The 27,686-nt window shown below is 42.0% G+C and overlaps 1 protein-coding gene across 6 annotated transcripts in view; it reads right to left on the bottom strand.

Annotated features, from left to right (window-relative positions):
- MIPEP (mitochondrial intermediate peptidase) overlaps positions 1–21,628 on the bottom strand; it is a 262,517-nt gene extending 240,889 nt beyond the window's left edge. For all 6 annotated transcript variants that reach the window (XR_011470789.1, XM_070409161.1, XM_070409162.1 and 3 more), the window contains exons 1-4: positions 21,298–21,628; positions 18,228–18,401; positions 12,481–12,569; positions 9,330–9,416 (exon numbers count right to left, since the gene is read on the bottom strand). Coding sequence is in view for 5 of the 6 variants with exons in the window: in XM_070409161.1 (XP_070265262.1) it covers positions 9,330–9,416; positions 12,481–12,569; positions 18,228–18,401; positions 21,298–21,501 (554 nt within the window). In the remaining variant the exon portion in view is untranslated. The remainder of the gene's footprint in view (positions 1–9,329; positions 9,417–12,480; positions 12,570–18,227; positions 18,402–21,297) is intronic.
- Between the last annotated feature and the right edge of the window lie 6,058 nt (positions 21,629–27,686).

Raw genomic sequence — 27,686 nt, 5'->3', positions numbered from 1 at the left:
ATTATCCCAAACCATTAAAACATTATTGTTTCAACACTGTTAACTGATGAGCTCTTAACTTTATTCTACCTTTCTGTAACAGTGATAGGACTCAATTATTGAATGACTACTATGTGCCAGATAACTGACAAAGCATTTTACATTAATTATTGCGTTTAAGCCTCAGAATAATCCCATGAAGTACTTTTTAAATTCCTCTTGGAGAAGCTGTGAGCCATCCAATGGAGACAGTCTAATATAGAGGCCAAAATTCCTGTGAAATGAGTTTCACAAAAAAGAATCCTTTACCCTTTTTTCCCCCCTCTATAAAGGGGTTCATTATTCCTCTTTTCCCTTTTTTTTTCTTATATAGGAGCTGTGGGAAAGGGAAAAAATTTTTTTAAATATGTTTTAATTGATTTCATAGAGGAAGGGAGAGGGAGAGAGAGAGAAACATCAATGATGAGAGAGAATCATTGATCGGCTGCCTCCTGCACACCCATACGGGGGATCGAGTCCATAACCCGGGCATGTGCCCTGACTGAAATCGAACTGTGACCTCATGGTTCACAGTTAGATACTCAACCACTGAGCCACACCAGCCGGGCTCTCTTTTCCTTTTTTTAAAAATAATTTGCAAGGCCTTTTAACAGAGGAAGTACATTAACCCTTTATTATGTATCATTTGTCCCAGTTTTTTTTTTATTTTTAAGATTTTTTTTATTGACTTGTAAGGAGAGAGGAAGGGAGAGGAAGAGAAACATCTATGTACGAGCATAAACATCGAATGACTGCCTCCTGCACACCCCCTATTGCAAGCATATTAAAGTCAAAGGCTAACACGGGCCAAATAAATAAGGTTTAAGTTTATGTGGGCCACAGAAAGACAAAAGCTTCAATTTTCATAGAAATGTAGGTTTATTTCAAGAGACATGCTGAATACAAAGGGCTGAAACAAATGAGTAATTGTTAACATAAAATAATACATTTTAATAAAAATTAGTATTTTTTCTTCAACATTAACTTACCAGACACTAAATAACTGCACAAATTAATAAGCATAACACAAATAAACCTATTTTTCTTGTTCTCTGAAAGCGAAATAGTTTCTATTGCGCACACCAAACAATTCAGTCCAAGACTAGTGAGGTGGCAATCAGCTGCTAAACTATTCGCTGCTAGTATTAGTGGAGAGAAATGGTGCGCCTGCGTGTAAGGGAAATGAATGCAACACAATTATAGTAATCAGTCATTAGCAAACGTTGTAGTTCGTTATTAATAATTATGTTTAACAAGATATTGTAAGAATTAAGTTACAAAATTTTTATTAAAACGTTTCTTACATACCATTATATTGGCTGGGCCACAAAAATATTCCCATGGACTGCGAGTTTGACATGCTTACCCTACTTGTAAGCCTGAAGCCTGGGCATGTGCCCTGACCAGGAATTGAACAGGCAACCTTTCCATAGACAAGACCACACCCAACCAACTGAGCGACACCAGCCAGAGCAAAAGTCTGCAGTTTTAATATTATCAAATAAATCTTTCCTTTTGTGGTCTGACTTTGCTATCATGAGAAGAAAGACCTTCCACATTCTAAAATTTTCAGTGCATTTATGATTTCTTTAAAAACAAAACAAAACAACAAAAAAAAACACTTCAATTTTAAGTAATCTACTTTTCCCCCAAAATAGCTATCCATTGACCTAACATCATGACCTAAAAACCAAGTCTTTCCCTACAAATGTAAAAATGATACTGCTACCACATACTAAATAGTTTTATATATATTTGTGTCTGAGTCTAAAATGTATCTATTTTTCATTGATCTAATTTACTATTCTATAAGTATAACTAGAGGCCCGGTGCACAAAAATTTGTGCACTGGGCGGGGAGTCCCTCAGCCCGGCCTGTGTCCTCTCGCAGCCTGGGACCCCTCGGGGGATGTCCACCTGCTGGCTTAGGCCCGCTCCCCATGGGATTGGGCCTAAGCTGGCAGTCAGACATCCCTCTGGCAGCCTGGGAGCCCTTGGTGGATGTCCACTCGCCAGCAGGGAGCAGGCCTAAGCTGCAGCCGGACATCCTTAGCGCTGCAGAGGAGGCAGGAGAGGCTCCCACCACCACTGCTGTGCTGGCAGCCGTCAGCCTGGCTTGTGGCTGAGCAGAGCTCCCCACTGTGGGAGCGCACTGACCCCCAGGGGGCAGCTCCTGCATTGAGCATCTGCCCCCTGGTGGTCAGTGTGTGTCATAGTGACCAGTCATTCCCAGTCATTCTGCTGTTAGGGTCAATTTGCATATTATCCTTTTATTATATAGGATTGAGGCCTGGTGCATGGGTGGGGGCCGGCTGGTTTGCCCTGAAGGGTGTCCCGGATCAGGGTGGGGGTCCCTCTGGGGTGCCTGGCCAGCCTGGATGAGGGGCTGAGAGCCATTTTCAGGCTGCCCACAGCCCCTTCAGGGTGGGGGAGTCCCGCTGGGGTGCCTGGCCAGCCTGGGTGAGAGGCTGATGGCCGTTTTCAGGCTGGCCACGCCTCCCGGCGACCCAAGCTCCCAGGCTCTCCTTTTTTTTTTTTCCCCTGGGATTTATTTATCTTCTATAATTGAAACTTTGTAGCCTTGAGTGGAGCCCAGGTCCGGCTGGAAGCCTGGGTTGCCCCCTAGCAACTCAGGCTCCCAGCCCCTCCTTGAGCAGAGGCCACGGCTGGCTGGAAGCAGGTATCTGGGATTTATTTATCTTCTATAATTGAAACTTAGTAGCCTTGAGCAGAGCCCAGGGCCAGCCAGGGCAGACGGGAAGCTTGGCTTCCTCCATCGCCGAGGGCAACCCAAGCCTCCTGCTCGCTCCAGCTCCATGGCTGCCACCAACTTAGTTGGGTTAATTTGCATACTCACTCCTGATTGGCTGGCGGGCGTGGCTGGCGGGCATGGCTTGAGCATAGCAGAGGGATGGTTAATGTGCATGTTTCTCTTTTATTATATAGGATGCTCTTTCAAATACAATCTATCCTATATAATAAAAGGCTAATACAGTGGGGCCTTGACTTCCGAGTTTAATTCGTTCCGAGACTGAGCTCGTTAAGGAGCTCGTTAACTCAAATTACTCTGTCAACTCAATGCAAAAAATCTCCTGAGAGACAGCTGGTATCTCAAAAAACTTGTTAGTCGGGACACTCGTAAGTCAAGGCCCCACTGTATGCAAATAGACCAAACGGAGGAACAACCAGAACAACCAACTGGTCGCTATGACATGCGCTGACCACCAGGGGGCGTTCGTGGAACATGGTGGACGTCAGCTGCGGTGGGATGGTGGAGCAGGTGAGTGGGGGCACCAGACCAAGGTGGGGCACTGGTTGCTGTCATCGGAGCAAGCCTCTGGTGGTTACTGAAAATTCTTTGCTACTGCACACCGCGGTCCTGCACAGCATTCGCACCCATTGCCAGCGCTGGCCCCAATCGCTCAGTGCTGCCAGTGGGTGCAAGCTGTGGCTGACAGCCCCAATCGCCCCTAAGGGCTTCTCCACCTCTCCCTGCTCATGAGGGGAGATCTGGGCCAGCAGCCGCCTCTTGCACCCGCTGCTGGTGATGGGCCTCGCTCACACCTGCAGCCAGTGCCGAAGCCGCTGCTTGCACCCGCTGCCAGTGCCCAGTGCTGGTCCCAATCGTTTGGCGCCATCAGCCGGTGCGAGCAGCGGCTGCGGCCCTGATTGCCCCTGAGTACTTCTCCACCTCCCCCTGCTCCTGAGGGGTGATCGGGGCAGCAGCTGCCGCTCGCAGCCACTGACAGTGCCCACCCTGCTCACACCCACTGCTGGCACCAGCCCCAATCGATCCAAGCCTTCCGTTGATGCAAGCAGGGCAGGCACCGTCAGCGCGTGGGAGCGGTGGCGGCAGGAGCGGGGCTGCCGGCAGACCGGGGACTGGGAGCGGGGCGGGGGGGGGGGGAGGGGGAGCTGGAACGGGAGGGGCCGGGCAGGGTACAGAGGATGGGCCAAGACCTGACCCTGTGCCTACCGTAGCCTCGCTGCCCACAGTTCCTTTCAAGGTGCACGAATTCGTGCACTGGGCCCCTAGTATATATATAAAAGCCTAAGTGACTGAAAGACCAGTCGACTGGTCGCTATGCTGCGCACTGACCACCAGGGGACAGACACTCAACCCACAGGATCGGGCTCCCTCCTGTCTGGATCAGGCCTGCGGGAATTAGGCCAAAACCAGCTATCCGACATCCCCCGAAGGGACTCGGATTGCGAGAGGGCATAGGCCAGGCTGAGGGACCCCCTCTAGTATTTTTAATAATATATCTTATCTGATACAAATTCTCTTTTTGTATTTTACCAGATTTTTTTCTGCCTATTCTGGCATATTTATGATCTACAACTTCAAAATCATTTTAAGTAGCAACAAAAACATCTCCCTTAGATATAAATTGAATAGCATTAAACTTACAGACCAGTAGAGAACATTTTTGAGCTTGCTTTCTTCTTATCTAAAAATATAGTGAATTTCTCAATCATCTTTCATGTTTCCCAGGTATGTGTGTGTGTTGAGGCTCTGTACTCTGCTTTCCTGAGTATTCCAAGGTGCATTGCAACTTTTGTTGCTCTTGTGAATGGTATCTTCCCTCCATTATATTTTCTGGAGAATGCATTTGTTATAGTCTTTACATAAAACAAAGATCTTCATGGTTTTGGAAAACCCCTAGTAAAATAGGTTTCTTTGGGTAGACTTCTCCAAGAGGGAAAATACAGTATGTCAGATTTCCAAATTTACTGATCAATGGGACTTTTCTGGAAATACTTTTGAATAATACTAGTATTTCAAGGCATACATCTAAGAATAAGATGGTGACCTACTCGAGGACAACATGGGGCCAGAGTCTGGTAACTAGAACAGACTGGCAGATCTCCCAGAAGAGCTGTGTGGTGTGTGGGGAGAACTGGGAGAGATCCCCAAAGAATATATGCACAAGCAAAAAATGGGAGACATCTGTAATACTAGCAATGATCAAAAATACATATTAAAATTTTTTTAAAAAAATAATATAGCCCACCTGATATCGTTCAATGGGTGAAGATTGACCACTGATCCATGAGATCATGGTACTATTCCAGATTAGGGAACATACATGGATTTTAACTTCAATTCTCAGTTGGGTGGGGGTGGGGACATACAGCAGGCAGCTAATTAGTGATTCTCTCTCATCATTGATGTATTTATCTCTCCCCCCTCTTCCTCACTCCAAAATCAATAAAAATATATTAAAAAAAAAAAAAAAGATGGTGACCTACTCAATTTAAATTATTTCTTCTATACAGTAACTTGCTATGACAAGATATTTTATTAAATCTATAATTCTTTCTTTAGCCATTGCCTTAGACTTTACTATATAAAAGGTTCCTTCTAAGTGCTAGCCAATACTTTTGAGGATGTACAAGTGCTCTGAGTTTCAGTAATTATTCAAATTCTTGTTTCCTCCCACTTACAAGTTATCTTTTCTTTCTAGAACAGCAATATCCTACCCAGTTTATTTTTCCTAACACATTTATCATTTTGTTATTTAAAAAACCCTACTGGAATTTTTAAAATTATTATTGACAGTATTATAGATGTCACCCCGTTACTCCCTTCTTCCATGCCCTGCCCCACCCCAGGCTTTCACCACACTTTTGTTTATGTCCATTGGTCATGCACATCCTATATAATACAGAGGTAATATGCAAATTGACTGCCACGCCCTTGCACAAAATGGCCGTCCCCATGTGGTCACAAGATGGCCGGTAGGGGAGCAGTTAGGCGTCAATCAGGCTGGCAGGGAAGTGGTTAGGGGGTGATCAGGCTGGCAGGCAGAAGCGGTTAGGGGCAATCAGGCAGGCAGGTGAGCAGTTGGGAGCCAGGAGTGCGGGATTGTGAGAGAGATGTCCAAAGGCCAGTTTAGGCCTGATACCACAGGAATCGGGCCTAAACCGGCAGTCAGACATCCCCCGAGGGGTCCCAGATTGGAGAGGGTGCGGCTGGGCTGAGGGACACCCCCCCAGTGCACGAATTTTGTGCACCGGGCCTCTAATCCTATATAATAAAAGCCTAATATGCTAAGTGTCCAGTCGTTCCTTCAACCAATCAAAGCATAATATGCTAATGATATGCTAAGGCTGCTCAACCACTCGCTATGATGTGCACTGACCACCAGGGGGCAGACCAGTCGCTGTGATGTGTACTGACCACCAAGGAGCAGATGCTCTGACTGGTAGGTGAGCTTGCTGCTGGGGTCCAGCCGATCGGGACTGAGTGAGACGCACCGGACACACCCTGGAGCTCTCCTGCGGTCTCTCCCTGGCTGGCCAACCTCTCACATCCCTCCCCGGCCCCGATCATGCACCAGTGGGGTCCTTCGGCCTGGCCTGTGCCCTCTCGCAATCCAGGACCCCTCAAGGGGATGTCGGAGAGCCAGTATCAGCTCGATCCCGCAGGCCAGGCCAAGGGACCCCACTGGTGCACGAATTTGTACACCGGGCCTCTAATATGTATATAAGTTCTTTGGTTAATCTCTTCTTGTTTCCCCCCATGCCTCCCCTGATATATGTCAGTCTGTTCCATGACTCCATGCCTCTGGACATATTTTGTTAATCAGTTTATTTCATTTATTAGATTCTACTTATAAATGAGATCATTTGATATTTGTCTTTCTTTGACTGGCTTATTTTACTCAGCATAATATTCTCAAGGGCAATTCAAACTGTCACAAAAGATAAGAAACCCTTCTTTTTTATGGTTGCATAGTATTCCATTGTGTATGCCAACGTACCACATCTTTTTTATGCACTCATCTACTGACAGCACTTGGGCTATTTCCAGATCTTAGTTAGCTATTGTAAACGCTGCTTTGAACATGGGGGCGGGGGGAGGATATATTCTTTCTGATTGGTGTTTTGTTGTTTTTAGGATATATTCCTAGAGGTGGGACATTAGTCAAACATTAGTTCCATTTTAATTTTTTTTTTTTAGTAAATTCCATACTGTTTTTCATAGTGGCTACACCAATCTGCATTCCTACCAGAAATGTACTAGCATTCCCTTTTTTCCACATCCTTGCCAGCACTTAATGTTTGTTGATTTATTGATGGTAGCCATTCTGGCACATGTGAAGTGATACCTCATTGTAGCTTTAATTTGCATCTCTCTGGTGATTAGTGATGTTGAACATTTTTTCATATGTCTATTGGCCATCTGTATGTCCTCTTTGGAGAAGTGCTTATTCAGGTCCTGTGCCCATTTTTTAATTGGGTTACTTGTCATCCTTTTGCTGAGCTATAAGAATTCTTTATATATTTTGGAAATTAACCCCCTTTTAGAGGTGTCATTGGCAAATATGTTCTCCCATTCAGTGGGTTCCTTTTTCATTTTGATGATGGTTTCTTTTGCTGTGTAAAAGCTTTTTAGTTCCATGTGTTTATTTTCTCCTTTGTTTCTCTTGCCCTAAGAGATGTATCAGTGAAAATTCTGCTACGTGATATGTCTGAGATTTTCCTGCCTATGTATTCTTCTAAGTTTTGAGTTTATTCTTGTATATGGTTAAGTTGGTGATCTAGCTTCACTTTTTTTCAAGTACCTGCCCAGTTTTCCCAATATCATTTGAGACTGTCTTTACCTCATTGTATGTTCTTATCTCCTTTGTCAAATATTAGTTGACCAGGATGATGTCAGTCACTTTCTGGGGTCTCTGTTCTGTTCCATTGACCTATAGGCCTATTCTTGTGCCAGTACCAGGCTGTTTTGGTTAAAAGAGCCTACTGGAATTTTTAGTAACATCCAGAAATGTGGTATGTATCCTATTAACACAAATATTTTGTATCTAAAATGGTATGCTAGTCACAACTTTTAACCACTAAAATATGGAAAAGTCAATTTTTATTAAAGTTAAATAATGGACCTGTCTGGGTAGCTCAGTTGGTTAAAGTGTCATCACAATACACCAAGGTTGTGGAATCCCTGGTCAGGGCACATACAAGAATCAATCAGTGAATGCATAAATAAATGGAACAACAAACTTCTATTTCTCTCTCTCTCTCTCTCTCTCTTTCTCCCTCTCTCTCTCTGTCTCTCTCTCTCATTCCCTCCCTCCCTTCCCATGTCTCTAAAATCAATAAATAATTTTTAGAAGAAATTTAAAGTCATATTATGAATAACCTCCTGTTGTCAGTACCAGCTGAGAATAAATCTGGCAAAATTAGCAGTCATTTAACTTTTACTTGTTTTGCTAATAAGGCAATATAATGCTAAATACAATACAGTTATAATAAAGACAAACTATTCTGATGGTATAGCTAGTTTTACTAGTATACTGAGCATAGGATCAATGTGCAGTAGGACCAAATAAACATCTGCATACCAGACAATCAGGTAAAAGCATCCCCCAACACAGCCTTATTATGCTACTCATACATCATGCTACTCACATACCAAATTAACACAAGTTCCCATTATCAACTGATCCCTGTTGGGTAGGGCTTCACTTTAAGTCACAAGCCACATGTGGAGACAGAAAGGAGAGAAGGAAGCAGGAGGAGGGAGAAATCAAGGAGTCAAAGAAAGAAAGTGTCCCATAAACAACAAGTAGATAAGTACAAACAGGTAAGAAAAAATGTTAATATCTGTGCTATGACACAAAAAATACCTAGGTGGGTTAATGACAAACCCTACAACACCTATTTTATAGTAAATGAATTTGAGCAAAGAAATATGATATCCAAAGTCCAATATCAAATATTTTTATGTATTCACTTAGAAATTAGGCCTTTTCAATTCAGATTAACAAATATAATCTAGTGAACCACAGCAAATCACTGCAGGGGTTTTGACATCCACCCAGTAAATAAAATCAATCTGTTACTATCTTCTGGTGATATCAATTATGGAACTTTAAGCATGAAGCTAAATGTAATTATCAATAGTTTATAGGTATTCATTAATTCTTTAGACACATACTATAGGGCATGAGTGTTGTAGGTGCCAAGTTTGCAGCAGTGAATAAAACAAACCAGATTCCTATCTCAAGGAACTTCCAGAATAGTGAGGTAGAAAAATGATAAACAAATTAACAAATAAGTTAATGTTGGAAGTGATTAGGACTAAGAAGAAAAACAAGGAGGATTAAGCATATGATCTCATACAAAGTTCTTAGAGGAGATACCATTTGAGTAGAGTCCTAAAGAAAGTGCAGGAATCATGTAGCGATACCTGTGGAGAAACACTCCAGACACCAGGGGGTGTGAGTAGAGAGATACCCAGAAGGAGTCTTCTAGTCTAGCCACTACAGTCACAATCATAATAAATGCAAGGGAAATGAATACCTGGTTTCTGGATCAAGGGAATCCACGAGTTTTTTATCAGCTAGTAATTTTTGCAGGCTTTGATATAATTCCACATTTGTGTTCAACCTATAAAAATTACAAATAAAAAAATTAAATGATTTTCTAATACCTACTTTTTATTTTACATCAAGAGAAGGATGTCAGATTCTAATGTCAGAGGCCAAAAGATTGAAGATTGTTTTGTTTCTTCATCTGGACTAGGAATAGCATAACCATATTTAATGTATTGACAAGCAGTCAGTTGGGCGAAGTGTTAAAATACAAACTATTTTGGATGGTAAAAGGATAAATTTAAAGTCAGTCAGCAGCTGGAGCCCAGAGAGCAGATAGGAAAGAGGGGAGGGAAGGAATGTGGTTACCGGTGATTTGACCCCACTGCCATTGAGAACCAGTCCATTAGCAATATGCAACAGCCATTTGTTCTGGAGTCAGGAGAGGAGTAAGAATGGAAGGGAGCACGAACAAACAAAAAAATTTTGTAGTTCTGAACTGAGTACTCTAGACACTGGACTGGCTACCTTTGCTCATCTGGATGAGAATGACAGGCCACATTATGAGAACTCAAAGCCACAGGCTTCACAGCCACACACTCAGGCTGCAGCATAGGCCCTAGTACTATGCTGTGACCTTGGCCAAGTTATTTGAACCCTTCAGCTACTTAGACCTCAGGTCACCCTAAGGGTTAAATGAGATACTGTGTGTACAGCACACACTCCCCATACTAATGAACCCTAAATATTGCTAGGTAGCCTGTCAGCCTGCCCTTGGCCGCCCCCTACCTGAGTACTGCTCTCAACCCAACCCCACAGTACCACCTTCAGGTCTTGAGTCCTTCTTCCCTGGATGCCAAGAAGCCCTAATACTCTGCTAAATAGTGAGCTGGTTCTAGACACAATGTGTCCCCTGCCTATTGTTCCTCAGGGAAGGGCCAGGTTATAAAAACCATATGCCAATTCCTACTCACAGACTTTTGGATGGTCAGGTTCTCCAGTCAGGTCACAATAAAAATCCTGCAGTTTTTAATAAATCAAAGGATTTCTGTTGCACCATTCTCATGTGCTACCCTGAACGCCAAGGGAACTGAGTTAGTCACCTCCAATCAAAAAACACTCAACAAGGGCAGACACATCACCTCCTCTCCCACCCCAGTCACTCATCCCAGGAAACCAGGAGAAAACCGTGGTTGATTGTCCATCTCCTCTAAGCTTGCACACCTAAGGAGCTAGTCCATGTCAAAAGGGCAGCAGCTTAGCGGTAGCCTGCATTGTACCTTCTTCAGAAGTTTGAGCAAATCTCCCACATGTGTCTTAAGTCATAAGATCCTCATATAATATCTATACTTTAGTCTATATCCGGCATTAATTCTAAACAAACACACCTACTTATAGGCTTTTATTCCACTACTGAAAAATAAGTCAATTCTACACATGCACCTAAAATCATTGTATTTTTCACAGATTAACTGAAGCAGTTAGTTAAGATATGACTCAGGTAGACCAAAAGAGAAAATGAGCCACAGCACTCAGTGAAAATAAAAAAAATCAAGGTCTAGTGAAGGCTATGAGTTGGTTGGTGACTTTACTTTTGGGTTCCTGGGCTGGTCTCAGAGCAGCAGAGGAATGTCATGAATAACAAAAGACTGAAACATTGTCCAGTGGAAGTGAAGACTTTGGACAGACACTCTTGATAACACTTCAAAACCAACAGGGTTCCCTGTTGTCCTCCCAGACAAATAAGAGCCCATTACACCAGACAGAATCAGGGCACTTTAGGCAGGCAACCCAGGCTTTGGCTCTGACTCATATCTTGGGGCCTTTCCCTAGGCTATACTCTCTCCCAAGGAGACCCCAATTTCAGCCCCTTCTTCATGTTCAGTGTCTGGAATTTGCAGGGACCAGATGTATCCCATTCAACAATTTGATTTTCAATGGCAATAACAAAAATGACATGTCTTGTCCCAAAGAGATCCCACAATGCTCAGTGGGGGAAGCAGCAGCAGCACATCCTGTAGCATCAGGTCCTCCAGGAAGTCTTGTTGAACTGGAGAAGTCACCTCCACACTCGCCCTCCTCCTCATCCAGATTCTGATTTGTGAAAGTCTTCCCGTGCTGACTGGCCCTGATTATTTGGTTGTGAATTCATGCCAGGTGAGCACAGTGCTTTCAGTAGCTTTAGACCAGGGATGGGCAAACTTTTTGACTCGAGGGCCACAATGGGATCTTAAACTGGACCGGAGGGCCGGAACAAAAGCATGGATGGAGTGTTTGTGTGAACTAATATAAATTCAAAGTAAACATCATTACATAAAAGAGTACAGCCTTTTTTTTTTTTAGTTTTATTCATTTCAAACGGGCCGGATCCAGCCCACGGGCCGTAGTTTGCCCACGGCTGCTTTAGCCGCTTTCTGGCTTTCTGGAATGGCATCATGCACCTAAGTGTTTTTTAATATGGCACTGTCCACCTCCAAGTTATTTTAACAAGCTGCCTGGAACTCTCGGAGATGGCTTACAATATTTAAATTTACCTCAAAATAACTTTTAAATAAGTCACGTCATCATAGTCTTAGCCTGCCTCAGCCCTCCCAGATAGTTTTATCATCTCTCTAGATGTGTCTAATTCCAAATCCACAGGGACTGCAAGGCCACTGTGTAGAGATAATGTTGGCTTCTTGCCCTGTGGTCCAGAGCCATCAACACAACAAGAGTTTAATTACATGACAGTCTAAACTCCAACTTACTACTGAGATACTAAAAAAAACTGACTTAATATAACCAATGATAATAAGGATATTGGAGGTTTGCCATGTTTCTGACACCTTTATGAGCACTTGTATTATTTTATTTTCATCACAACCCTCAGAGGCAGATCATTTTATTACCCCATTACAGACAAGGAAACTAAATAACAAATAACTAGCCTAAAATCACACTGCTTGTGCAGGGAAGATGAGAGCTGTCGCCTGCCCCCTGGGCCCTCCCCACTGCCCATCACCCTGGGCAGCTGTGCAATATTCACACATACTATCCCCCACCCTGCTGGGGAGGAACAAGCCCCATGTATACATTTCCTAGAGCACAAATCCACAAAACTACGTCACCCAATACTGTAACGGAGGGGGAAGAAAACATACTTTTCTACCACGGTACCAATACTTCTACAAGCTTCTTCTGCTGCCTCTCTGAATGCTGGCTCAGGGTGAGCAATTTTCACAAAATCAGCCTAATGAAGAGAAAAGACAAAACAAAAAGGGAATTTGATGGGAAGCTTTCTTCCAAGATCTAAGGGGGAAATGAAAAACCTAGTTTTAAATGTGCCATTTGGCTTGACCTATGCATTTCCATTACTGAAATTTTCCTAACTAGTAGGGAGGGCAAAGCAGCTTCTTTCTGAACATTATTCTGTTATTCCTTGGAACCAAGTTTGTTTCAGCCCAAAGATTTTAATATTTTTACTATCTTTTAGAAAAATCTTTCTCCTTCTAATGTAAATATATACCAAGTGAATTCTTCCTAATTCTACAATTCAAACAAGCAGATTCTTATTCACATATTCTAAGACTTTCTAATTAAACTCATCTACAATATGGTTCTCACATGTTAACCTGGATTCAGGGAACAACTCTTAGAGACTTTTCTTTTTTCTTTTTTAATTGACACATACTACAGTTTCAAAACTGATTTAACTACATTCTAGCCTTTGTGCAGAAAACAAAGGCATATTCTTTCTTTATAGCCCTTATAGTAAGTATGAATTCCTAGTCCTAATCTAAAGGGCACACAGCTACCACTGCTGAGAGGCTGCTATATTGACCTTAGAATCAAACTGAGCTAGAATTCATGTTTTAATATGAAATCAGGTAAAACTAGATTTTACTTTTCATGTTAACTACAGTACATTGCAAAAAAAAAAAAGCAGGAAAAAAACAAAATGCTACACTATTTTTCCTTTATCCTCCAAGAAGACATGTATGACGTATAACAAAATAAGATCACAAGTAAAATTTCCTAATTTTATTATCAAATACTTTTTAACAAAAAACATTTAAATCCATAGTTACATACAATTTTTTATGAAATAACAACAGTATTAAAGCACCTGAAAACTGAGCTATGTAAAATTAACAATATATTGTATAAATTGTCAATTTACATGTTGCAGAATTTATAATTGATATTAAAACTTAAAACACTAGCATACTCATTTGTAGTAGCGATGAGAGAAACAATTCTGTTACACAGCAAGGGTATTAAAAAAGAAAAGTAAAGCAAAATGACAACTTGGTAGAAAATACAGTTTTTAAAATCATTGTCTTATAACGGTATTAAATTTACTAACAGGTAAAATCTTAAAAATTCAAAAAGAAAGAAGGTTCTTTGAAATTTTTTTCCCCAAAGACATATATTAGTTTTTAATGTGATATTAGACTTCATAAATATAAAACTCTTCACAAATAGGACAAGCTATGGGGCAGAGAAGTTAAAATCTTTTAACAAAGGAGCAAAAGCAAAAAGGTGGAAAAAGTCCTAGAACACTGCTTAATTAAGATGGAGGCGAAGACAACAAATAAACAGTGAGTCCTGGGATTTTTTACATAAAAAGCCACTAGTCAATTACACATAGTGAAAATCACTGACATTTTGTTTTTCAGATTTCAGTGATATAATTCAGCAGGGAAGGGAGACCTCCTTTTTGGCAATACATCTCATATAATTTACATCATTCAAAGCACTAGCATACACTTACTAAAGAAACAGAAAGAACCAAGATCCATTAAAACTGAGACCTGCCAACCAGGGGCCACAACGTATCTCACTTCACTCTTGAAAAAAAAAACAACAAAAAAAACCCCTTCAAAATATTTTATCAACTTCCTTAGAACTAGGACGTTTACTGTGATTGTATGATGATCTGAAAGGTGTTACTGCTCAATTTAGTTGTATGGGAAAATAAAACATTTCAGGAGAAAAAAATGAAGAGGCTTTAAATTAGGTGAAAGAAGTCAACCTCAAAAGGCATATATGATTCCAATTACCTGACATTTTAGAAAAGACAAAATATAAATATGTAGAACAGTAGTTGCCTAGGGGTAAGAGGTGGGGGTAGTGGTGTAATTATTAAAGGGAGCTTTTTTGGAGTGATAGAATATTTTCATACTCTGTGGTGGTAGCTACATGAAAAATGAGTTAAATTCATAGAACCGTACCACCCTCCCCCCAAGAAGTCAATTTTACTATATGATAATTTTTACAATAAATAAATAAATACTCTTTTAAATGATGGGAAGGCTAACCAACTTTCCAACCTCTCTGGGTAAGGTTTCATCAGATCTAAGCAGCCAGCCAGCCCCCAGGAGTGTACAGAACAGCAGGTAAGAACATGAGCTCTGCAACCAGACTACCTGGACTCAAAGCCCAACTTCTCCTTACTGGCTAGTTGACCTTGGACATATCATTTAACCTCTTAGTGCCTTTCTTTCCTCATCTGAAAATTAGATATGGTGAGAAGGTTCAATCTATTAATCCAGGTAAAGTGGTTATCACAGCCTGGTGCTTAGTGAGATTTAAAAACAAGTTAACACTATAATGCTTCATGAGGTCAGAGACTGGGTCTGTCTTAATCAGGACTGTATTCCTAGTGCCTATTACAGAGCCTGGCACAGCACATGGTGGGGGCTCAATGTTAAATGAATGTGAAAAAAGAACGATATACAGTCCAATACCAAGTAGACAGCAGCATGAGTGATCACGATCTTGCATCATGTACACCACTATAGTCACCTTTACTGATATGACTAATCAAGACGTGATTCTCTTGGGCTGACAAAATCATGCCTTCTGCCTTAGCAATGGGTTTTGTGTTTGAAGAAACCTAGGTACACTTCTATTTCAACTTCAAAATATTAAGAAACAAGCATTTTTAATATAATCAGTTTGATGTTAAACCTTACTTTTAATTACAAAATGCATTCCCTAAAAGGTTTATAAAAACTGGTTTTTATAAGATTAATTTTATTGTAAACAAACATAAATTTTTATTAGAATTTTGGTAGTTTTCATAAAGAAAGAATCTTGGTCACGGAAGATGGCGACATAGATAAATGTGGTACTTGCCTCCTCCTACAACCTCATCAAAATTACAACTAAACTACAGAACAAACATCATTCAGAACCGCCTAAAATCTGGCTGAGTGGAAGTCCTACAACTAGGGAATTAAAGAAGCCACATCAAGACTGTTAAGAAGGGTGAAGGCATGGAATGGGCTGGTCCCAAACACGTGTGGCAGTTTTTTAATTGGGAGGGATATCTTAGCTGCAGAGGTTCCCTCTGAGGACTAGGGGTCCCAGCCCCACACCAGACCCTTCAGCCCAGATATCTAGTGTCTGGAAGAGAAGTCCCCATATCCAGGCTGTAAAAACCAGCAGGGTTTTTGGCTGAGAAAGACGGAGGCTGCTGGAATCCCAGTCAGTCCTATAAAAGAGCCTGTGCACAGACTTACTCGAACTCACTCACTCTGAACTCCAGCATTGGGGCAGCAGCTTGAAAGGAACCAGGGACATATGGGGAGGAACTAAGTTGTCTGGCATCAGGACAACAGCTGGTGGGGCAGCTTTCTCCCAAACAAAAGTTCTAGAAGAGGCCATTGTTCCTTTGCTGAGTTCTCCCCCCACACAGAGCCCACAGGCAGGCACCATACCTAAGACTCCATTAACCTGGCTCATACTGTTTGCCCAACCCTGGTGATTCCCTGAGACCTCATCCCACCCAATTTGCAGGCCCACCCAAGCTGTGTCCAATGGCTTTTACATATGACTGGTTCACAGCTTGACCTCTCCTGGGAACCTTCAAGCCCAACACAAATAGCAAACATCTGCAGATCACTGTAGCTGTGTCGGATGCCCCCAGGCAGGGCACACGAAGTAGCTGACTTTGCACCTCCCAGGAGGCCCCAGAGTCAGTGCCCCCGGTAGTCAGCTTCAGACTACGTCAGATTACAACCCTACCACCTCCATGAATGACACAAAGTTCCAATGAAGCAAGTCCTGCTCCATAGGGTCAGCTCATGCACAGCAGCTCTTCCACTGTAGTTACAGCCGACTGGTCTGGATGTCAATCCCTTCCAACAATCAAGGCTCAACTACAACAGGACAGTGTACATAGCCTACGTAGGGGTACACCTGGAGTGCCCAGCTCAAGTGACTGGGAAGCTGAGCCACTGGGCACTCTACCAAGTGCAGAGGACATAGCAGCTCTACTTAATACATAGAACCAAACACAGGGAAGCAGCCAAAATGCCAAGACAAAGAAACATGTCGCAAATGAACAAAACAGAAAACAACTCCAGAAAAAGAATGAAATGAAATGGAAGCAAGCAAATTACCAGATACAGAGTTCAAAACAATGTTTTTAAGGAGGCTCAACGAACTTACTGAGAACTTCAAGGAGCTTTGAGAACTTTAAGGACTTAGTCCTTAGTGAGAACTTCAAGGAACTTAGTGAACACATCCACAACATAAAAAAGGGCCAGTCAGAAATTAAGCATACACAAACTGAAATGAAGAATAATTTACAGGGAATCAACAGTAGAGTAGAGGATGCCGAGAATCAAATCAGCAATTTGGAATATGAGGAAGCAAAAAATACCCAATCAGAACAGCAAAAAGAAAAAAGAAACCAAAAATATGAAAATAGTATAAGGAACCTCTGGGACAACTTCAAGCATACCAACATTTGCATCATGGGGTGCCGGAAGGAGAAGAGAGAGAACAAGAAATTGAAAATCAATTTGAAAAAATAATGACAAAAAACTTCCCTTACCTGGTGAAAGAAATAGACATACAAGTCCGGGAAGTACACAGAGTCCCAAACAAGATGAGTCCAAAGAGGCAGACACCACCACACATCATTATTAAAATGCAAAAGGTTAAAGATAAACAGAGAATCTTAAAGGCAGCAAGGGAAAAGCAGCAAGGGAGTACCCATAAGATGTCAGCTGATTTCTCAATAGAAACTTTGCAGGCCAGAGGGAGTGACAAGAAATACTCAAAGTAATAAAAACCAAAGACCTATAACCAAGATTACTCTACCCAGCAAAGCTATCATTTAGAATTAAAGGTCAGATAAAGACAAGAAAATGCTAAAGGAGTTCATCACCACCAAACCAGTATTACATGAAATATTAAAGTCTTCTTTAAGAAGAATAAAAAAAAGAATAAAAATATGAACAATAAAATGGCAATATTTACCTAATCAACAATTGAATCTAAAAATCCAAAATAAACAAACAAGCAGAACAGAAACAGACTCATAGAAAGAAAGAACGTTCTGATGGCTGCCAGATGGGAGGGAGATTAGGAGGATGGGTGAAGAAGGTGAAGGGATTAAGGAGCACAAATAAAAATTAGTTATAGTGTAGTCATGGGGATATAAAGCATAGCATAGAGAATATAGTCAATAACATTCTAATAACGATGTATGGTGTCAGATAGGTATGAGATTTTTCAGGATGATCACTTAAGCTAATCACTGGGGTATACACCTGAAATTAATATAATATCTATGTCAACTGTAATTGAAAAATTTTTTAAATGATTTAAAAAAAAAAATCTTGGTCATACAAAAAAAACTTTGACACATGAGTGATCATTCTTTTACTACATATGACATGTATATTTTATTAAATATACATATTAAATTACAAGTTCTAAATATCACAATTTCCTACACATTTTCCCATTCTTAATGACATACTTCACTATAACAGATTACATATAACAGCTCTCAAATAGTTCAGACATTTTTAACCTTGCAGTCTAATATTAAACCTAATAAACTTTAAATTTTAGAGAGGGAGTTACAAGTCTTAACACCAAATCTTACCAAGTCAGCCACCCTGCACAAGGCATCAGAGAGCTCGTCAAAGATGAGCACAGTCTGTGGTCCAGGTGGAGTGGAACACGCACGCGCCACCAGCAAATCTGTCTTTCTCAAGGCGTTTTCTTGTGCGATACGAAATCCTTCTGGGGCACTGAGCTCAGGAACTCCAAAAAGACCCTGAAATTCAATGAGTATTTCCAATTTATTACCAAAAATATTATTTTTTGGTATGTATAAATACTACTTTTCATAAAGAAAATCTTGGGTTTTGTTGGTCTATTATATAATTATAATATCTGTGATCACAGAATCACTTTCACTTTCTTTCATGGTTTAAGAGTGTAATTTTTCTTCATTTTTAAATTATTTATAAAAAATAACAATTAAAATATGGGTTAAAAATCAAGCTATGTCACTACTACAGAATCTAAGTAATAAAGTAGTTACAAAGATTAAATGAGATAATACATGTTAAAAAACTAAACATTTTAAGCATACCTGGCATACAGATAAGATATGATAGATGTTAGCTATAGTCATTACTAGCTGTGTGATTTGGCCAGCTTCTTTCTCCTCCTAGGCCTAAATTTTCTCTTTAAGCACAATGGGGATGACAATACATATCGCACAGCATGCATACAGGTACTAGAAAATATATATAAGTCCTTTAAACACTGTTTGTCATCTAGTGAGGTCCAGTACAAAACACAAATTATTCTACAATTATAAGTTAGGGACAATGAGTTGATTAACCAACCACACAGATATTTCAGAAAGACTTAATAATCATGTTAAACCAAGTCATAGGCTGAAACTTGCAGCAAATTTTACAGTTTCCAAAAGCATGTAAATGTCTTATAAAGACAAAAATCACTAATCTAATGGGAACAATCTTATTTTTGGACCAGTTGAACCACACTTATTTTAGCACTCCGGGGGGGGGGGGGGGGGGTGGCGGGGGGAGAGAAAGCACACATCTACTTTATCTACTTCATGCCAAACAGTGAACTATGTATTTTATACAAGCCTCTCACTTAAATACCACAATTCTAGAGAAGGAACTACCACTCACTGTTTACAGATAAGAAGACAGACTTAAGAGTGAAGAAAAAGATTGAGGTCACTAATTAATTTTGGGAAAATCAGAACTTGAATGGGTTCCCTACACCTCCAAATCCCACACTTTCTCCATTCTTCTGTATAGCAATTCATCTGTTTGAAAGTTTTCTCTCCTTCGAAGTCGAGCTCTAGAGGCAGAGCCCTGCCCTTCGTCATTTTAACCAGCTGCCCAACATAGTGCCTAAAACATAGGGAACTGGAATAAATCAAATTAATGGAGCACATGCTAAACTTTGTAAATTAACTTTGTAGAAGCTTAATATGATGATTTTGGGAAATACCAGGAGGTAAAACTTTCAGGCCTGGTAAGGCCTACTGTTTCTGTAAGAAAGCAAGTTAAGTTGTTAATCTCTCTTCAAACAATACTAAGAACTTGAAGAAAATAAAAATAGTTGGAGGCAGAGTAGAATCAGAACCATATATAAACTTTATCTTTTTTTTTTTAAATATATTTTTATTGATTTTTTACAGAGAGGAAGAGAGAGAAATAGAGAGTTAGAAACATCGATGAGAGAGAAACATCAATCAGCTGCCTCCTGCACAGCTCCCACTGGGGATGTGCCCGCAACCCAAGTACATGCCCTTGACCGGAATCGAACCCGGGACCCTTCAGTCCACAGGCCGACGCTCTATCCACTGAGCCAAACCGGTTTTGGCTAAACTTTATCTTTATAGTGATTTCATCTGAGTCAAGCACAGGCTAGTTCTACTTCCGTGTACACCTCTTCATACTACCCTTGGGAATTCTAAATCTCAGACTATAAGTTATGATAATACAAAAAAACTAAACAAATCTTTTTTTTTCAGTCAAAAACTAATTCATAAATTTGAAAATCTGGTTTCAGTACTTAAAATCATGACATACAAAAGAAAACAAAACTAAAATTTCATCCACCCCAAATCAACCTTACGCTTCACTTCTTTCTGCTCAGAATTTATAGGTAGTTCTCCACACACCAATTGTTAATATCAACATTTTTATTTACTTATATGGAAGTTAGTGTGGCAAATTTCATGCAAAAATTTGAAAATGGACAAAGCTAATTAAGGAGATAAAATAAAATAAAAACATCACTAAATTTACTGCAACAATATTCTAGACTCCACTTTGTATAAAACTTGATGGCATAATAAAGAAATAATAAAGGCAAAAATAAAACCTAAAACTGACATAATCCACAAAAGTAAAGTAGAACAGGCATCGGGTAAGTCCCTTTCAACCCTGCCTTCCATTCACCTTTAATTCAGCCATTCAACAAATATTATTGACTACTGAAGCCAGACACCATGCTGGGCAGCAGGGATATAGAAATTAATAGAAACCAAAGAATTCAGTCAGTAATTTCCTGAAGGAAGAAATCAATGTGAACAACTCCACAGCACCATATTAAGTTAACTTATTTTCAACAGCTTTTTTTTTTTTTTTTTTACCAAAAACACACACAAAAAACAACAAGAGAGCCCAAAGCTTTGAAAAAAGTTAATCGAATTTCAGGCATCAATGCAATTACTAATGACAGAACTGAAGGCATGTGTGTCCTTGCAAAAGGAATACTTGTCACCCACCTAATGTGAACTCACAGGGCCAGGCCTCTTGGGCACACGTGTAGGGTTGGAGCAAAAGTGAATTTAGTAGGAGCTGGGCTCAGTGTGAGGAGAGGATGGCACCAGAGGGACGGAATTCACTTCCAAGATGAACTATTTTAACTTTTTGTGGAGCAAGGGGTTCACACAGATAGGTCCTAGGACCCAAACTGGTGAGGGGACCACTAAAAACCGCCCCGCCCCCTTTAACCCAGCCCCTCAAACAGCAAGCGCGCAAACACTTCCTGTATAACGTGGGTTCTCTTCCCATGTCCTCCGGACCCGCAAGATTTGTCCCCATCCACGCCCCACGGAGAAGAGGGCCAGCTTATCCCAGCAAACAAGGACAGCCCTGGCCCGGGCCGCTCACCCGGCGCTCTCCAAACAGGTCCAGGCGCAAGCCCTGGGGCTTGACATTGAATGCGGCACCCACTGGAGACCAGCCGGTGCTGACCCGTCGGGCCCGGAGCCCGGCTCCGAAGCCTCCCAGGCGCGAGCGCCCTGGCAGCAGAGCCGATGCCCGGGCTGTAAGGCCGCCCAGCCTTCTGGTGCACAGCATTGTGTCCCGGAGCATCCCCTTCCCGCGCCGCGTGGCCCCCACGGGGCTCTATGGCTCCTCTGGGAGCTGTTGCACAGCGTTTCCTAGGCAGCGGCCCTACGCGTGAGACCCTCACTTTCCAGAACGGAAGGTTGGCTCTCAGGATGTGGTCACGTCTGCGTCGTCAAGGCAAGAGCGTCTCCTCGCCGCCTTCTCGGCAGCTGCTGCGGTCTTGCGCCCCCGTGTGCCCGGAGTCAGGAACGGCCAAGGTTTACGCTTCCACCAAGTAGCCTGCACAAGAAGGCCAAGTCACATTACAGGATGAATTTTTCCAGGAGAGGCAGTAAACACCCAGAGGAGGAAGCCTGGGCGTTTGAGGGTCTTCCCCGACGTGACATGAGATGATTCAAACTCCGCTAGAAAAGATAGTCGAAATTAAATATATGGTGTGACTTCACATCAGAGCTATGGTTGTGTGGAACCAAGTAAATTAACCACCAGTGAAATTTCATCTACTTTGAATTGGAAAATTATTATAATAACCTACACTATAAATCTGAAGGCAGAGGGGTTTGCCAAACTTTAATCAACAAGATAAAAATGAAAAGATTTGGGGGCAGGGGAGGCATTAGAAAATTGTAATTTGGGACTTAGTACAGAGCATGTGGAATGGCGCTGCTAGGACAAGAATGGGGGACTCTGACAGCCTCAGCCTTCTTGAAGTGTATGGAAGTCACCCACAGTTGGAGTCATGCTCAAGGTCTTGTCCAGGATCCGAGGCTTTACCTTGCCAAACTTGAACATCTCATCTGCAGAAAGGCAATTGTACTGGGCACCTCATGTACTTTAGAGGAGTGCACAGACATTGTGTGAGAGGGTTTTGTTCACAGTAATGTGATTTTATTTTGAGACACTTATGTGGGCAGAGAGGGGAGAACCAATAGTTGGGGAAAGGACTGAGGGAAAGTGAGGCTGCCAAAGAAGCTCTTACATTTTGCCTGGCTGTCTCCAAACACCTGCCACTTCTTGATCTCTCAGTGGATGGAGCTACTGAATTACAATCAACATGGGACTGGACCCTTGAGAATTGACTGTTCTGTAGATATGAAGCCAGGCAACTCTGTATGAGAAAGAAGACCACCTAGGAAAGCAAGGAGAAAGAGACTGCTGTACAGCCTCCTACCAGCTTCTCAAATATCACCTCTCCACCCCAGCTTTATGCAGGAACTGGATACCCAATGACTCGGATAAATCAGTGTCTGAATGTAGAGGGTATTGAGGGCTGTGGTCTTCTGTGAACAAATTAAAGCATGATTCATTTGCCTTAGTTTCCAGAGGTGTGACTTGTACAAAGGAACAAGAACCCAAATGAACCTTTTTATTCCATGGCAAACTATACAGGTTTTTAAATGTACTTTATTTAGAGCTAATGTCTTGCACTTAGGGGAACAACCTTGCCTGCTGGGTTTGAGCAGTCCTAAAAACAATCTGTAAAGTTCCAGAGAGCCAGAAACAAAGCCCAAGAGTAGTGCATGCTACCTATGGACAGCTTCTAAATGTTCCCCCTCCCCTCTAACAATTTAGTTTTAAAGGAAGTTTGTTTTCAATGTAGCCTGGTCAGGAAGAAAAGCCAAAGAGATGATGATGATGAAAATGATTATAAATAACAATTATAATTTTGTTAATACCATCATATGTGTGTGTGTGTTTGTATATATATATATATATATATATATATATATATATATATATATACTAGAGGCCCGGTGCACAAAAATTTGTGCACTGGCGGCGGGGGGGGCGGGGGGTCCCCCAGCCCGGCCTGTGCCCTCTCGCAGTCTGGGACCCCTTGGGAGATAACGACCTACTGGCTTAGGCCTGCTCCCGGGTGGCAGAGGGCAGGCCCAATCCCTAAGTGCAGCCCCTGGTCAGGCTCAGAGCAGGGCCAATTGGGGAGTTGGGGCGCCGTCCCGTCATGCACAGAGCAGGGCGGATCGGGAGGTTGCAATGCCACCCTCAGTCATGCTCAGGGTAGACTGATTGGGGGGTTGGGGCACCGCCCCCTGTCACACTCAAGGCAGGGTCAATGGGGAGGTTGCGGCGCCACCCCGTCACGCACAGAGCAGGGCCGATCAGGAGGTTGGGGCGCTGCCCCCTGTCACTCACGGAGCAGGGCCGATCAGGGGGTTGGGGCACTGCCCCCTGTCACTAACAGAGCAGGGTCCCTCAGGGGGTTGGGGCGCTGCCCCCTGTCACTCACAGAGCAGGGCCCATCAGGGGGTTGAGGAGCTCCCCGCTGTCACTCATAGAGTAGGGCCGATAGGGGAGCTGGGGCACCGCCCCCTGTCATACACAGAGCAGGGCGGATCAAGGGGTTGGGGCGCTGCACCTTGTCACACTCAGGGCAGGGCCAATGGGGAGGTTATGACTCTACCCTGTCACACACAGAGCAAGGCCCGTGGAGGGGGGTTGGGGCGCCACCCTCTATCACCCACAGAGCAGGGCTGCTTAGGGGGTTGGGGCACCGCCACTGTCACACTCGGGGCAGGGCCGATGGAGAGGTTATGGTTCTACCCTGTCACACACAGAGCAGGGCCCATAGGGAGGCGGGGGGTTGGGGCGCTGCACCCTGTCATACACAGAGCCGCAGGGCAATTGGGGGATTGGGGAGCTCCCCCCTATCAGGCACAGAGCAGGGCTGATCAGGGAGTTTGGGCGCTGCCCCCTGTCACGCTGATCCTGGTGCAGGGAGCCTTGCTGCTCAGCTGATCCCGGTGCCGGGAGGCATATTACCCTTTTACTATATAGAATAGAGGCCTGGTGCATGGGTAGGGGCTGGCTGGTTTGCCCTGAAGGGTGTCCTGGATCAGGGTGGGGGTCCCACTGGGGTGCCTGGCCAGGCTGGCTGAGGGGCTGAGGGCTGTTTTCCTGCTGGCAGTTGACTAAAAGCTCCCAACCGCTCCTTGTTTTCTTTTTTTTTTTTTATTCTGGGCCAGCTTTAGCTCTGAGGCCTCGCTACTGAAAACATGGATACAATGTTGCGGTCCCGGGCTGACTGAAAGCCAGTTTTGTTTAGCTTCTTATTTGCAACATAGTAATAGTTGCTTAGAGTTGCAGTTGAGAGTCCGGCAAGTGAGGCAGGGAATGTTGGAGTCTGCAGTCCCTGGAGGAAGCAAGCCTCCCTGCTCATTTCAGTGCATGGCTGCTGGCCGCCATCTTGGCTGACAGTTAATTTGCATAAGGATACGCTGATTAGCCAACGGGAAGGGTAGCGGTCGTACGCCAATTACCATGTTTCTCTTTTATTAGTGTAGATATATATATATATATACATATACATATATATATATGATTCTTTACAAGTTAACTATAAATTTATATTTCATTTTGTAAATGTGGTAAGTTGTGAGTTCCTTTTCTACTGGCTTTTTAATAAAAGACTTAAAGTTATTTAGACTCCCCAATTCCTAACTCCATGTTTATTAATATCATGCTATCTTTACCTGATTGGTTCTTAAGGGACTCATGTTTTCTGGTGGCAGCCACCCCACATTGCAGACCTAACACCTATGTAGCAGGCCCTTACAGAGATGTCAATGTGTCCTGTTAAAAAGAAAATTCACCCTGAGCAGTTTGGCTCAGTGGATAGAGCGTCGACCTGCAGACTGAAGGGTCCCAGGTTCAATTCTGGTCAAGGGCATGTACCTTGGTTGCAGACACATCCCCAGTAGGGGGTGTTCTGGAGGCAACTGATCAATGTTTCTCTCTCATCGATGTTTCTCTCTATCCCTCTCCCTTCCTCTCTGTAAAAAAAATCAACAAAATATATTTTAAAGAAAGAAATTTCATAAATATGTTTCACAAACATGCTTATTGTATCATCTTTTTTTCTTAAAAGGGTTTAATATCTGAGAGCTTTTCTTTTTATAAAATATTTATTTATTAAATGATTGGGGTTACATTAGTCAACAAGAACATATAGGTTTCAGGTGTGAGTTTCTATGTTACAAGATCTGTATATTGCACCATGTGCCTACCACCCAAAGTCAAATCTTCTCCTGTCACCTTATATTAGGACCCCATTCACTCTGGCAATCACCACACTGCTGTTTGTGTTCAGTTTTCTATCCCACATGTGAGTGAAATCATATAGTTCTTAGCTTTTTAAAAAATATATTTTATTGATTTTTTACAGAGAGGAAGAGAGAGGGATAGAGAGTCAGAAACATTGATGAGAAACATTGATCAGCTGCCTCCTGCACACACCTCACTGGGGATATACCCGCAACCATGGTACATGCCCTTGACCGGAATTGAACCCGGGACCCCTCAGTCCACAGGCCAACACTCTATCCACTGAGCCAAACTGCTTAGGGCTATTCTTAGCTTTTTCTGGCTGACTTATTTCATGTTATCAGTGTCCATCCATGTTGTTGCAAGTGGCACTATTTCATCCTTTATTATGGCTGAGTATATTCCATTGTGTGAATGTACCATATCTTCTTTATCCAGTCCTCTATTGCTTGTTTCTATGTCTTGGCTACATGAATAATGCTGCAATGAACATAGGGGTGCATATATCTTTTCAAATACATGACTTCAAGTTTTTTGGTATATACACAGGAGAGGTATTGCTGGGTTATATGGTAGCTCTATTCTCTATTTTTTTGAGGAATCACCAGACTGCTTTCCACAGTGGTTGTACCATCTACATCTCTACCAGCAGTGAATGAGCATTCCCTTTTTCCCACAACCTCTCCACCACTTGTTATTGCCTGTCTTGTTGATAATGGCCACTCTGACAGGTGTGAGGTGTTATTTCATTGTAGTTTCTATTAAATTTCCCTAATTGCCAGTTAGGTTGAACATCTTTTCATATATCTTTTGGCTGTTTGTATGTCTTCTTGGGAAAGGTGTATTTTTAGGACATCTGCCCACTTTTTTGATTGGATTGTTTGTTTGGTGAGTTGTATGAGTTCTTTATATATTTTGGAAATTAAACTTTTGTCAGAGCTACTGTTTGCAAATATCATATCCCATTTGGTTGGCTGCCTCTTTGTTTTGTTGTCAGTTTCTTTTGCTGTGCAGAAACTTTTTAGTTTGATACTAGAGGCCCCATGCTCGAAATTCGTGCAAGAGTAGGCCTTCCTTCCCCTGGCTGCCGGCACCAGCTTCCCTCTGGCACCCGGGACTCGGGCTTCCCTCCCAGCCCCAGCTTCATCCGGAAGGTCGTCTGGAAGGATGTCCAGTCTAATTAGCATATTACACTTTTATTATTATAGATAGTCCCATTCATTTATTTTTGCCTTTACTTGCCTTGCCTTTGGGGTCAAACTCATAAAATGTTCTCTACAACCAAGGTCCATAAGTTTGGTACCTATATTTTCTAATTGTAACTTATTGTTTTGGACCCTATATTTAGGTCTTTGATCCATTTTGAATTAATTTTTGTGCAAGGGGACAAACTGTAATCCAGTTTCATTCTTTTACATCTGACTTTCCAGTTTTCCCAGCACCCTTTATCGAAGAGACTATCTTTAAGCCACTGTGTGTTTTTGGCATCTTTTGAAAATTATCTGTCATATATATATATGTATATATATATATGGTTTTATAGCTGGACTCTCTATTCTGTTCCATTGATCTATGTGTCTGTTTCTCTGCCAATACCATGCTGTTTTCATTATTGTAGCTCTGTAGTATAATTTGAAGTCAGGTAATGTGATACCTCCAGCTTCATTCTATTTTCGGAATTGCTTTAGCTATTCAGGGTCTTTTGTGGTTCCATACAAATCTGATGATTTCTCATTCTATTTCTTTAATAAATTACATTGGGATTTTGATGGCGATTGCATTAAATCTGTATATTGCGTTGGGTAATATGGCCATTTTAACTATGTTGATTCCTCCAATCCATGAACACAGGATATTTTCCCATTTTGTTGTGTCTTTTTCAATATCTTTTAATAATGCTTTGTAATTTTCAGTATATAGATCTTTCATGTTTGTTGTTAAGTTTATTCCTAGGTATTTTATTCTTTTGGTTATAATTGCAAAAGTAAGTTTCTTTAATTTCTTTTCTGAAGTTTTGTTGTTAGTATACAGGAAAAACAATGATTTTTGCACATTAATTTTGTATCCTGCCACTTGACTGTGTTGGTTTATTGTTTCTAATAGGGTTTTTTTGTTGTTGTTGTTGTTTTTTATGGAGTCTTTAGGGT

This window comes from Myotis yumanensis, unplaced genomic scaffold, assembly GCF_028538775.1.
Source record: "Myotis yumanensis isolate MYYU_CA2020_CCGP unplaced genomic scaffold, mMyoYum1.0.hap1 SCAF_3, whole genome shotgun sequence".
NCBI lineage: Eukaryota > Metazoa > Chordata > Mammalia > Chiroptera > Vespertilionidae > Myotis > Myotis yumanensis.
The sequence above is the reverse complement of the archived record's forward strand: the minus strand, read 5'-3'. Positions and strand labels throughout refer to the sequence as shown.